The 14,241-nt window shown below is 46.7% G+C and overlaps 1 protein-coding gene across 1 annotated transcript in view; it reads left to right on the top strand.

The window, feature by feature from the left end:
* Window positions 1-6,030: 6,030 nt before the first annotated feature.
* Window positions 6,031-14,241, top strand: part of KCNIP3 (potassium voltage-gated channel interacting protein 3) — a 246,861-nt gene continuing 238,650 nt past the window's right edge. The window contains exon 1 of the mRNA XM_063932044.1: window positions 6,031-6,130. Within this exon, the coding sequence (XP_063788114.1) occupies window positions 6,125-6,130 (6 nt within the window). The 5' untranslated portion in view covers window positions 6,031-6,124. The remainder of the gene's footprint in view (window positions 6,131-14,241) is intronic.

Here is a 14,241-nt window from a genome sequence, read left to right as displayed (position 1 = left end):
TTGCTCACCATGCTTCGGGCAAGTTGCCTCACTCCGCTACCGCTTCACTCGGCACAGATTACCTTTCCAATCGTAGTCCACGTGGATTGTTAAGTATGAAAAAGTTCAAAAAAAGATGTGAAAAACTCATGTCGACCTTTTGACCTAGCACATGTCGACCTAGAAACCCTGTCGACCTTCAGACCCTGTCGACCTAGTGACTGTCGACCTATAGTGGTCAACCTAAACATTGTCAACCTAGACAGTGTCGATCTTCAGACCGAATCCCCAGGAGTATGCAGAGAGTTTATAGAGTGAATAAGACTAATGATGCGCCTTGTGTTGTCCCGTGCCTGTCAACCTGGAACAAACCCCACTTGGTCGTTATGTACAAGTTGAGGTAGTACATCATTTAAATGCAAGCCAGCATTTTAGCATATATGTTAATATCAATGTTAAGCAAGGTTATGGTATTTATAGGGCCTGATTCAGACCTGATCGCTGTTGTGCGAATTCGCACAGCGGACGATTATCGAATGACTGCGCATGCATATAAACCGCAATATGCAGGCACGTAGCCAAACAGCGTCAGGATGGTGCGAAAATTTTGATTGCTAGGCATTCGCAGGGTGATTGACAGGAAGCAGAAGTTTGTGGGTGGTAACTGGACATTTTCAGGGAGTGTTAGGAAAAATGCAGGCGCTCCCAAGTGTTTTTAGGGTGTGTGACATCAGCTCCGGCCCAGATCAGCCTGTTTGTATCAGCAAAGAGAGAACAGAGGCGGAGTCGGGTTTGCTCCCAAGACCGGACCCAGGGAAAAAAATAGGCCAGGAACCATGTTTGTGTCTGATGTCAGCCATGTGGGCAGTAAGAAAAAGGAGTTGCAGGGATATTGAAAGGGGAAGATAATCGTATAAGCAGTACAGCATCAAAATTGGACTTGACAAGTGACCCAAAGGGACAAGACAGACAGGGTAAGGGTGGTCATTCCGAGTTGTTCGCTTGCTAGCTGCTTTTAGCAGCATTGCACACGCTAGGCCGCCGCCCTCTGGGAGTGTATCTTAGCTTAGCAGAATAGCGAACAAAAGGTTAGCAGAATTGCTACTAAATAATTCCTTGCAGTTTCTGAGTAGCTCCAGACCTACTCCTAGATTGTGATCAGCTCGGTCCGTTTAGTTCCTGGTTTGACGTCACAAACACGCCCTGCGTTCGGCCAGCCACTCCCCCGTTTCTCCAGACACTCCCGCGTTTTTCCCTGACACGCCTGTGTTTTTTAGCACACTCCCGGAAAACGCTCAGTTACAACCCAGAAACGCCCCTTTCCTGTCAATCACTCACCAATCAGCAGTGCGACTGAAAAGCGCCGCATGAACAACAGCAAAATAAATAGTTAAATAACTAAGCGCATGCGCGCTGCATACCATGCGCAGTTAGCAACAAATCGCAGCATAGCGAAAATCGGCAACGAGCGAACAACTCGGAATTACCACCAAGATTACAGTCTCTCACTTGGATATCTCCAGGCACACAACCATAAAGGAACACCCATAAAATAAAAAGATTAAAAAAAACAACAACCCTGTACATTGGGGGTAATTCAGACTTGATCGTAGCAGCACATTTATTAGCAGTTGGGCAAAACCATGGGCACTGCAGGTGTGGCAGATATAACATGTGCAGAGAGAGTTAGATTTGAGTGGGTTATTTTGTTTCTGTGCAGGGTAAATACTGGCTGCTTTATTTCTACACTGCAATTTAGATTTCAGTTTAAACACACCCAACCCAAATCTAACTCTCTCTGCACATGTTATATCTGCTTCCTCTGCAGTGTACATGGGGGGTCATTCCGACCTGATCGCACGCTAGATTTTTTCGCTGCGCTGCAATCAGGTCAGACCTGCGCATGCACCGCAATGTGCAAGCGCGTCGTACAGCTACAAAGCGAATTGTTGCTGTGCGATGGATTGTACGAAGAATCGATTCGCACAGCCGATCGCAAGGAGATTGACAGGAAGAAGGCATTTCTGGGTGTCAACTGATCATTTTTTGGGAGTGTTTGGAAAAACGCAGGCGCGTCCAAGCGTTTGCAGGGCGGATGTCTGACGTCAATTCCAGGGCTTGACAGGCTGAAGTGATCGCAAGGGCTGAGTAAGTTCAGAGCTACTCAGAAACTGCACAAAATGTTTTTGCACAGCTCGCACACTTACAAGGCTAGAATACACTCCCCTGTGGGCGGCGACTATGCGTTCACACGGCTGCTAAAAGTAGCTAGCAAGTGATCAACTCGGAATGACCCCCATGGTTTTGCCCAACTACTAACAAATTTGCTGCTACGATCAGGTCTGAATTACCCCCATTGAGGGAGAGAGTTAGATTTGGGTGTGGTGTGTTCAAACTAGAATCTAAATTGCAGCGTAAAACAAAAGCAGACAGTATTTACCCTGCACAGAAACAATATAACCCACCCAAATCTAACTCTCTCTGCACATGTTATATCTGCCACACACACCTGCAGTGCACATGGGTGGTCATTCCGAGTTGTTCGCTCGCTGCTGTTTTTCGCAGCGCAGCAAACAGGTGGAAAATGCGCATGCGCTAAGTATTTTAACATCAAACAAAGCCATTTTACACAGGTTTGAGCGGCGCTTTTCAGTCGCTGTGCTGATCGGTGAGTGATTGACAGGAAAGGGGCGTTTCTGGGAGGTAACTGGCCATGGCGAAGAGAGCCATGCGAGGTTTCACGGTGCACTAATTGGGCTTCCCAGTCACTGTACGGAGAAAATGACACCAAAAAACATGAAAAACTCATGTCGACCTTTTGACCTGTCGACCTAGCACATGTCGACCTAGAAACCCTGTCGACCTTCAGAGCCTGTCGACCTAGTAACTGTCGACCTATAGTGGTCGACCTAAACATTGTCGATTTGATGATCCACACCCCAACTTTGTACCTCAACCAAGAGCCTGGCATCAATCCTTAGCTTTGGCTTATTACCAGAACAATGGTACTCTGAATTGAACATAAGTTTGTTACGATGCAGATGTAGCTCGTAACACATGCAGAGTTTGGTAAACATCACCAGGTGCTTGAATTCAGACTTGCTTATGACTCAGAATAAAGCCCTCATAGTTTAGAGTTACGAGCACTCTTAGTAGAAGCAAGGTGAAGTAGCAAGTGACATAATGTATTTGCAAAAGTGTGTAACCAAGATTATAAAATTGTTAACAGTGTCAGTTTTTTTTAGTGCTTGTCAGTGGTGTGCTTTTATTGTGTATTTATTTTGTAGATACAGATGTGTCCTCATACAGGGTTGGATACGGAATCCCGATGCTCGGGATGCCGGCTGTCAAAATACAGACAGCGGCATCCAGATCTTACGGTCCCAACAGTTAGTAATAACTAAGGTTACCCTGACCCCTTAACCCACCAAACCTAACTTTTTTTTGCAGCCTAACCCTAACCCAGTGACTATATAAAGTATGTGAAAAATACAAAGAATATTTTATAAATATCTTCTTTGTATTATTCTAATCATTTTTATAGTCAAATCTCTGGAGTAAAAAGTCAATGGCGGGTGAGGCATTTCCACACATCTCTGATCAAAACTCAGCGAATTTTCAGCAGTATATGCTGCTGCACCTGTGTGTAATGCCCACATGGACCCTTTGGCTCATATATTTTGTGTAAATCTGGCTCTGGTACTAGCCAGTGCCTCCTGAGTCATTTAGCTCACCGCACGTCCCTGCCCTAACCCTGCCTAGGGATGCCTAAACCTATTTCCCCCTCCCCGCAGCCTAACCCTAACCCTCCCTTTCCCGGAGTCTAACCCTCCCCTGTAGCCTAAACTTAGCATCCCCTCCCTCGCCGTTTACTTCGGGATCCTGGCGCCGGTATTGTGATCCTTGTCAGGATTCTGGCACTGGCATTCCGGCATCGGTATTTCGACACTGGCCAGTACCAGATCCAGATTTACAATATATGAGCCCAAGGCTTCATGTGGGCATTATACACAGGTGCAGCAGTATATACTGCTGGAAATTTGGTGAGTTTTGATCAGAGATGTGCGGAGAAGATAGACAGTTTTGACTTTAAGAATTATTAGAACAATACAAAGAAGATATTTATAATATATTCTTTTGCATTTTTCATATACTTTATTTAGTCAAACCTCTGACTTATACTGGAGTATGACAGGAAAGGCTCTGCCTCACCTGCCTCACCTCACGCCACTGCTCCTGGTGGTGGCACAGCTGCAGGAAGGAGAAAGTAACCATCGCTCGCATTGTGTCGAATAGTGACACTCCAGTACCTGATCTATTTTAGTCTCCACATTAAATATAGCTCGCTGTGAGCACAGACTGTGCACGCTCGGCAGCGTGCATTCATGGTGGTGTTAGGGTTAAAAAGTTATTTTTCACATTAGGGTCTCGGTACTTGGGCTGTTACCATGGAAATGTGGGGGTGGGCGTAGGTTGCTGCAGATTATCTGTATTATATTCCAATGTGATAATCTGCCTATACTCTGATATACCTTTACTGCGGTGATAAAGATCTGTGGGACTGATTCAGAGAAGTAGATAAAATGCCCCCGCAGCTTGCGGTTTAGTACGCAGCTGAGGTGCGAAATCTGCAAATGATACAGCCGCCGGGATTTGTATTGAGGTGCCCAGGGGAGGCATCTAGGATCTGTCATCATTGGATGCACATCGGACCTTCTGAGTATTCGTATGGTCGCGCTGCATGTGCGTTGGTAGTAAGACACCGGAGCCACTGCAACTGTATACGGGAACGCAGTCGCAAGCTGTGACACGCCCCTGAAATGTCTGCGACACGCCTAAGTTTGAGTCTCCACTCCCCCGTTACCTCCAACAAGCGCTCCCTGACTTTGTGAATAAATCCTCACACTGGCCGCTGTACCAAGGCCATGGCGGCACAAGCGCAGTACGACTCAGATGCATGCGCAGCTGCAAAAGAGAACACTCTACTGCGTACAGTGTCTTCATTAGGAAACGTCTACCTGCTGAGTGGTATCCGATGATAGATCTACAATTTCTAGGAAGACAGTAAATCGGTCGACACCATATGGTCGACAGGTACAAAAGGTCGGCATGACAAAGGTCGACACACAAATGGTCAACATGTTTTTGGGGGGGATTTTCCCATGTTTTACCAACATTTGCGTGGTTTACTACTCATGGGGAAATCTATTGGTAACAGTAACCCGTGGCGAGTGCAGCGTCAGCAGAGCGAGACACCTTGCAGAAGTGTGGCGAGCAAAATGAGACGGCGAGGGAACATTTGTACTTATGGTGGTCATATAACATGGAATATACAAGATGTGTCAACCATTTTTTGTGTCGACCAGTGTCATGTCATCCTTTTCACCCTGTCGTCCTTTTGTATCTATTGACCTAATGCATGTCACCCTAAACACTGTAGATCTATTAAACCACACCCGTACTCTGGTATAATAAGTGACTTAAATGTAACCGTCATCACAAACACACTGACTATCATACAAGTCATGATTCCATGATTACATGAGCTAGTAATACTGTATTTAAAGGACCACGTGCTGCTGCGGCATCATTCATCTTCCCAAGAACAACTGTATATAAGTATCTGATGACCTGTCCAGAGTATGGAATGCCTCTATATATCTGGTATTGAGAGAAGAGAGAGAGAGAGAGAGAGAGAGAGAGAGAGAGAGATGACTATCATACAAGATAATCAGGAGTACTTTGACAAGCCTCAAACTTTATTCCATTTATGTGTAAATACTAAAACAGAAATTTCATACAAACAAGTTGATCTATATAAGATGTTGAGCTGACAGAAGATAAAACAAAGTATAGATTTTGTCATCAACATTGTCCGTTATATAAAAGCCATAAAACAACAAGCGGCTCATGTTTCATCCAATGCAGTACTAGGAAACTGTAGAGTTAAACATTTGCTCCAAACGGACCGGCATAAGCAAAGATGGTCCAAGGAGTGTGGTGAGGGAACAGTTAATATAAAAGAGGCTTTTTTTCCTGGAGACTGGGATAAGAGGTTGGGAGGAGAGAGGAGACACAGAACACTGTTACCACTGTCACACAGTCCCAGGCTTGCAGCTTCCCTACACAACTCTCTCCGCTGACCATGCAGGTAAGAGATGGTACCACTGTGTACAGGTCCCCAGGACTCCTGGCTCTGTGTAGGGGACTGGGTACATGCATGGCTTTCAGTGTCTTCCTGTCTCTTGTCCCATGCTTCTATTCCTTTTACCATTCCATTATTCTCTGTAATCCCACTTTGCTGATCATCAGTGTCTATCTCTCTATTCACAAACCCAGGGAAGAGGGAGCTTAGTCTGTGCTCTGTTCCCCATCCATCCCTCCTGCCTTGTCCTGTGGGCTTAATTCATTAAATGCATTCCCGAAACCATTCTGTCAGGTTCCGAGGGATGCAGATTGCCTCCAGTAGCAGCTGCTTGTCCCCCTGCCAGGACTCCCTGTCACACTGTATATCAATACATGGACTGTTGGATTGGCTGACTTTCAGGACTGTATAATGATGCTGTGTACACAGACCCTTCTTGCTGAAGGTGCACTTTTACTGTAGGGAATTATAAAACTGAATAGTAAAAAGAGGGCTGTGTTTGTTACTGTAACATGGCTGCTACACAAAACCCCAGCTGTGTTAGTGTGGAAAACTCTACACAAGTCATATTAATGAATTGCTATCATAGTTGTGGTAGTATACTCTCTGAATATGGGCACTTTTTTATCAATATGAGCCTCAGTGGTACATCTTCTCACAGCAAGAGGATACAGCTGGTATTCATCAGGTCTTACCTGTCCAGCTATGTACCTGGGTATCTCACTCCTACTGCAAGCCTATCCTCAGTTGCCTAAAGCTGCTGATGAAGAGTTAATGCTCATGCGGATTGTATACATCCCTGCAAGTGCCACACAATGTGTCACGCTTCACCAAAGTGTATGAGTTTCGGGACAAAATGGGGGTGTCTGTGGTAATTCGCACCACACGAAGGCATAGCCAGATTAAGGGGGGGGTTTGCAGGGCATACAGTACCCCGGGCCTCCCGTTTGTTAGGGAGCCCCAAGCCAGAGCACACCGACATCGCTAGCTTTCCTTCTCACGCAGTAGCAGAACCAGACAGCCAGAATGTGAGCAGGGCAGTATGCATTGCAGGCAGAGTATCAAGTTTTATGGGCTACCGATTGAGCTTTCCGACCAGAGGAGAGATATAAGGGTGGAGAGAGCTATAAGTGACACAGGTATCCCATCTTCTCCTCCTCCCTGCCTGGGTGTCTGGGTCCTATATAACCTGTTATCTAATGAGGGTCTAGAGTGAGAGACATACACACAGAGTCCACTTGAGTACTGTCCCAGTGTGTAAGTAGTACAGAGGCTGCTGCTATTCTTGCATGTGACACGATAGATGATAGATTTTATTTATCTATGTGTATTTTAAGGTTGTTTAATTTGTCTTTGTTCCACTACAAGAAAACTTTATAAAATAGTTGTCTCTCAATTAGGAGGAGCTATAAACAGTACCCAGGCATTATTCAACTATTAGTTTAAATCTCATATACCCCATTGGTTGAAATGTAATATACACAAGCCATACAGCCTAACATGACCCAGTCCTGGAGGGATGACATGCTATCTTAAATTATCATTGCAATCACCTGTGTTGAAACACCTTTCTATTAAATATCTTTTACATAGTTCAACGCAGGTGACACCAATCATATATTAAGAAGGAAGTCCAGGTAGAGAGCATTTTGTCCATCCATGTTGAGGGGTATGCACAATCTAAAATACACTCCCCTGCCTTCCACCGGGGCCCCCCTTGTTTTAAGTGCCCCGGGCAAACCCAAGGCTTAATCCGGACCAGCATGAAGGGGAGCAGCTAGGTGTAGCGCAGACATTCCATGCTACGGGTTCTATTTATAAAGACCTTTCTGTAGGTATTGGTACTTATCATGTAGTAATTCAAAACTTGTAGTTTGTAGTTTTGTGTGTTCTGATGCGCTGCACTGTTGTCGCTCCTTGGCGAACTTCTGAAAAGCCTCAGTAGGGAATTCACTGATTCCGGACTGTGGGGGAGATGTATCAAGCCTTGGAGACAGATGAAGTGGAGAAGTTGCCCAAAGCAACCAATCAGCTTATATCATTTCATAGACTTTGCTAGATAAATGATAATTAGAAGCTGATTGCTTTGGGCAACTTCACTACTTTATTTCTCTCCAAGGCTTGATACATCTGTCCCTGTGTGTTAGTAGTGCGCATGTGCAGGAGGAGAGCTGGCACATGTGCACTCAACTGAGACATTTGTCTCCAATAAGGTCATGCATCCCTAGTCAACATTTCCATTGTTATGGGGACTGAGCCAAACGGAAATCGTGCAAATGCGCAATACCACTTTCCCCAGAATACTGATGCAGAGTGCTGCTTGCATCTAGAACTGCAGTAAGCAGATTATTGTATTGCCGGCCTGGCGGCTTTCCTCGTACTTGTGTTTGGCAAAGTGTACTTAAGTGAAAATTGGGAGACCACAAAGGAAATCTTAGATTTTCCGGTGGTATTTTGCATTATGAACAATCCAAAGCTGTGAAAAAGCATTATCGCACTGGTAAAGGGCTTTAACATTTTTTTAAATAGAGTCCAAAATATGAAGAAGGCAATATGAAGAAGGCACACAGGTGTCAAGTCAGGGGCGTTTCTACAGAGGTGGGGGCCCGTGTGCACCTCCGGGTGGGCCCCCTCCTCTGTACGGCGCTGTAGATTCCGGCATTGTGCCAGAGTCTACTGCGCATGCGCAGGTCTCTGGAAACATGGTGCCCGCCATGATCCGGAGACAAATTTGGCTACCGCACATGCGCGACGGCAATTTTGGCGGCGATTTCTGCCGCAATTGCAGGTCCCGGCGCTGGACTCCGGAAAGGTAAGTGTTAAAATGGGTGCAATGGGTGCAGTGTGGCCCCCCCCCTGGACCCAGAGGCCCGTGTGCACCGCACCCATTGCACCCATTATAGAAACACCAATGAGTCAAGTGCACAAATGAGATTTCATTTTCAGTATATCAAATTGAGATAAAGGGGTGTAGAGGTGGCATTTTAGGGTTGTCCTTTGCTTTGCAGAAGGGTGAACACTTTGAGTTTTGCACCAGCTCAGAGTTAGTGGAAATTAGGCTGTGTCCTTACAGTATATTTTGCTCAGTGCTCATTGGGTGTAAAAATGCATTTCAAGCAATGTAAAATAAAACATAAACCTCCTAATGATAGTGTGTGTGGGGACCCTTATTCAAAAGTAAAGCATTCAATACCTTTAATACCAAGAAATAATGACACGGAGACTTGAATTTGGCAGAAAATTGTTAGCTATTTATTGTACCCTAACCATTAGAAAAAACCTGTAAAGTAAAATTTAAGTTAACATGCCGATTCAGCCGGCATATGGTGGCAGAAAAAAGAACGGCTATATTCCACTGACAATAACCTCAAAAAACATTAAAACCCAAACGATCCTAATTTACCACAAACCATACCTAGGTAATAGGTGCCCGACTCAGACCTCCACGCTGACTGCCCACCCGGATGGGTGATGACGCTGCCCCCTGATGGGTGATCTAGCGGCCTTAAAAGTCAATGGAGGTGAGTGCACCTAAACCACACCAATACTGTAAACAACTGCAACTAACAAGTCAAATTACAACCTGCCGTTCTTTTCCGCCGACAAATAGCCAACGATAACACACGCTAACAATTCAGAGCCAAGGCACTCCGTGCCAAAACCTCTACCAAATGGGGTGGGAGGGCGGGAAGGAAAACCAGCAGCAAGAGAGACCAAGCTAGGCTATACATCCCTATATATACTGATCCCTCCCCTCTCTAACATTGGCTGTACTTTTCATCACAGTTAGGTCCACCCCTCACAGGAGGTTTAACTCTCTCCATTCCTATGTTGTCATTTCGCTCTCCAACAACATCAAACACACTAAAATGTCACATGATAAAGAGACAGTACTGAAGTTCTCTTACAGTCATAAATACATTAAGGGGGAGATGTACTAAGCAGTGAAAAGAGTGGAGAAGTGAGTCAGTGGAGAAGTTGCCCATGGCAACCAATCAGCTGCCCTGTAAAATTTCATAGCATTAGTTCAATGCTGATTGGTTGCGGCGCACCCCGCTTTCCCCAACACCGGTCGTCCCTGCCCTCCCTCCGAATGCCTCTGCCAATGAGGCAGATGCATTTGCATCCCTGCAATGTGATCGAAGGACCCGTTCTGCAATGTGTCTAATATATAGTGGTGCCTTTACCCCACAGTAAAACCTGTACTTACAAAGGCAGTGTTATAAGAGAGGGTGACACTGACCTGGGATAAATACTTTTCACTTACTACTGTTTGCTGAGATGGTTCATCAGCTTTGTGCTTTGCTGTTCGCAAACTTGAAAAAAAAAATCAAATGTAAAAAATAAAGTGGGTGATACAGAATGTAATTAATATACCATAAGTAGCAAACGGAAAATATATCTAATGGTTTGGTCTAATAAATGAGAGGTGGAGAAGAGTGAGCCAAGTTGCATTCATCTGTTTTATAAATGTATGAATAGTTTTGTGGCATTTATAATTATGAGATGTTTATTTAAACCGTACGGTGTTTCTGTTTCTGCAAAGCTCCTTACAATGTCCCAATGACGGCAACAACACGCTGACAAATTTAACTATATATTTATATTTCTAATGCAATGACTTGAATATCCTCCAGTTCTGAGTCCACAACTCCCAAACTCTCCTCCTGAGTGCTTGGAGCTATTCAATTAGCCAGACTGTAAACCTGCGACTAGAGTATTACTGCTGAGGAGTGCACAGAAATCTGACTAGACTGGTGCCGCGATGCTAGGGCTTACTGTGTGCGGACACTTAAGTCAGAGAATGCTGTTTACCATGACTAAACCTCTGGTAAACTGCATCTCCTGGCTTAAGTGCTTGGCATGATGCAGACAATAGAATAGCTCCAGGCAGAGGCGGAACTACCGGCAGTGCAGGCAGTGCACTGCACTGGGGCCCGCCTCTGTCCAGGGGCCCAAGCATGTAATGAGTCAAACTGACTCATTACATGCCGCTGTGCGCTGCGGGCAACCGCTGCCCGCAGCGCACAGCCGCCCGGCGAAGAGAGGAGAGGAGAGGAGCAGCGGTACTACAGACGGGGGAAGGAGGAGGAGGGAGGCTGAGAAGGGAGCCGCAGCAGCGCTTTGTTACTGGTGGAGGCGCTGCTGCTGCTGCCCCTCTGCTTCCCTATAGGCTGTCTTCCGAGAACAGCCTATAGGGAAGCAGAGGGGCAGCAGCAGCAGCGCCTCCACCAGTAACACAGCGCTGCTGCGGCTCCCTTCTCAGCCTCCCTCCTCCTCCTTCTCTCCAGCCCGGGAATCGTCTCTGACGCTGCACCGAGGAGCCTGAGCCAGCGGAGAGGGTAAGTATAATTCTTCTTTCTTTCTTTCTTTCTTTCTTTCTTTCCTTCTTTCCTTCTTTCTTTCTTTCTTTCCTTCTTTCCTTCTTTCTTGTGCCTGCCTGCCGCAATGTGTAAAAATGGGGGACTACCTGCCGCACTGTGTAAAAATGGGGGACTACCTGCCGCACTGTGTAAAAATGGGGGACTACCTGCCGCAATGTGTAAAAAGGGGGGCATACCTGCCGCAATGTGTAAAAAGGGGGGACTGCCTGCAGCAATGTGTAAAAAGGGGGGACTGCCTGCAGCAATGTGTAAAAAGGGGGAACTGCCTGCCGCAATGTGTAAAAAGGGGGGACTGCCTGCCGCAATGTGTAAAAAGGGGGAATCAGCCTGCCGCAATGTGTAAAAATGGGGGACTGCCTGCCGCTATGTGTAAAAAGGGGTAATCTGCCCGACGCAATGTGTAAAAAGGGGAATCTGCCTGCCGTAATGTGTAAAAAAGGGGGACTGCCTGACGCTATGTGTAAAACAGGGGGACTGCCTGACGCTATGTGTAAAAATGGGGAATCTGCCTGCTGCTATGTGTAAAAATGGGGAATCTGCCTGCCGTAATGTGTAAAAATGGGGACGCTGTCTGCCGTAATGTGTAACAAGGGCACGCTGTCTGCCGTAATGTGTAAAAATGGGGACGCTGTCTGCCGTAATGTGTAACAAGGGCACGCTGTCTGCCGTAATGTGTAACAAGGGCACGCTGTCTGCCGTAATGTGTAACAAGGGCACGCGGTCTGCCGTAATGTGTAACAAGGGCACGCTGTCTGCCGTAATGTGTAAAAAGGGCACGCTGTCTGCCGCTATGTGTAACAAGGGCACGCTGTCTGCTGTAATGTGTAAAAAGGGCACGCTGTCTGCCGTAATGTGTAACAAGGGCACGCGGTCTGCCGTTATGTGTAAAAAGGGCACGCTGTCTGCTGTAATGTGTAAAAAGAGGAATCTGTTCGCTGTAAGGTGTAAAAGGGTCTCTACCTGGTGTAGTGGTGCTACTTTGCGGCGTAATTTGAATAATGGAGACTACTGTGTTGGTATTATTTTGTGGCCACACCCCTTCCCCACGAAGCCACGCCACTATGTATTTTTGCGCGCGCCTACGGCGCGCACTGCCCCTGGGGTGGACTTGGATGGGGGGGGGGGGGCCCAAAGCATTTTGTCGCACCTGGGCCCACCGCTTGCTTGTTCCGCCACAGGCACTCATTCCCAGCGCTATTCAATATGGCGCTCAGTTGAATTGTGTTGCTTCTCTTTTAGGGGGACATTTACTAAGCAGTGATAAGAACGGAGAAGTGAGCCAGTGGAGAAGTGGCACCATCAACCAAATCAGCAGCTCTGTATCATTCTATAGTATGCAAATTATAGATGTTACTTCAGTGATGATTGGTTGCCATGGGTACTTCTCCACTAGCTCACATATACACTCTTATCACTGCTTAGTAAATGTTCCCCTTAGTGTAGATACACACGTGTGCTTATTTTACAGCTGTCGTATGTTGCTGAGGATAATCTCATGTTCAATGCAATCATTTTTGCTTGGTGAGGCAGGGGATGGAACACAAATTTGTGATTCCCCCCAGATTTGGCAACAGGGTCGGTGATACCCAGTGCAACCAGGAGGGGCTGCGCGTACCTTAGGCGTGTCCATTCAAAAAGGGGGTGTGGATGCACAGACATTGGGCTTGACCTCTCAGGAACTCTACTGTCACCACTTTAGTGGGAGTGGCCTCACGGGAAGCCCAAGATTACTTCACTCTGAAGGAGTGCGGGCTGTCTTCAGAGACTCTTCCAGCACTGCTGGCTTCTTCTCAGTGACAGTAGCCGAGTGCTGCAGTATAATGTCACAGTGCAGCACCTGGCTCCTGTCACTGCAGAGGAGTCGGCATTTTGGTGTCACGCCTTGGAAGGGTGACACCCAGGTGCGGCCCATACCCACCTTGCCTTTAATTCTCCCAGCCTTTCTGGGCAAGTAGATAAGCATGATATGTAAGGGGAGATGTATCAAACCTTCTAAAGAGATAAACTGGAGCAGCTGCTCATAGCAACTAATCAGCTGCTAGCTTTCACTTATCTAGCACCTTCTATAAAATGACAGTTGGAAGCTGATCGGTTGCTATGGGCAACTCACCCACTTTGGGGTCTATGTACTAAGCCTTGGAGAGAGATAAAGGGGTAGATGTTTTATACCCGCACGTATCATGCAGTTATAATGATTCCTGCTTCACGTCATTACCAAGGCGAAGCTGGAACTACACGACAAGATATGTTAACACCTTGTCTGCCGGAGCAGGGGAGTGAAAACTCCCCCCTCCGGTGATCCTCGCTAGACCACATAATGTATCAGCCTAGTGCTGATGCGCTGTGTCACTTCCCTGGCCAGCTACTCTGGGCATACGTGAGATCTCCTGTAATGCAGTACACACCAGCGCACATAACATATGCTGATATCTCTTTCCCCGGGATGCGGCAAGAGCCGGGATTCCGGCCGGCGGCATTTAGTACTGATCCCCTTTCCCCATATCTACCCTTCATACATCTACCCCAAGGCGTACATGCCAACATTCTAGCTGCCTTCTCCGGGAGGAGGCAGCCAGGTCGGCGTAGCAGGGGGCATGGAACGGTACAGGGGGTGTGACGGGAGAATAATTATGCTGTACTGGGGGTGACGTGTGAGGCGTGACCGCAAGATCGCGTCATAGCTGCCCTGCCCCCGCTGCACAATGCCAAGACTACTGGCATAGTGGAGCAGGA

Source organism: Pseudophryne corroboree, chromosome 6 (genome assembly GCF_028390025.1).
Source record: "Pseudophryne corroboree isolate aPseCor3 chromosome 6, aPseCor3.hap2, whole genome shotgun sequence".
Taxonomy (NCBI): Eukaryota; Metazoa; Chordata; class Amphibia; order Anura; family Myobatrachidae; genus Pseudophryne; species Pseudophryne corroboree.
Note: the sequence above shows the minus strand (reverse complement) of the source record. Positions and strands in the feature narration are given on the sequence as shown.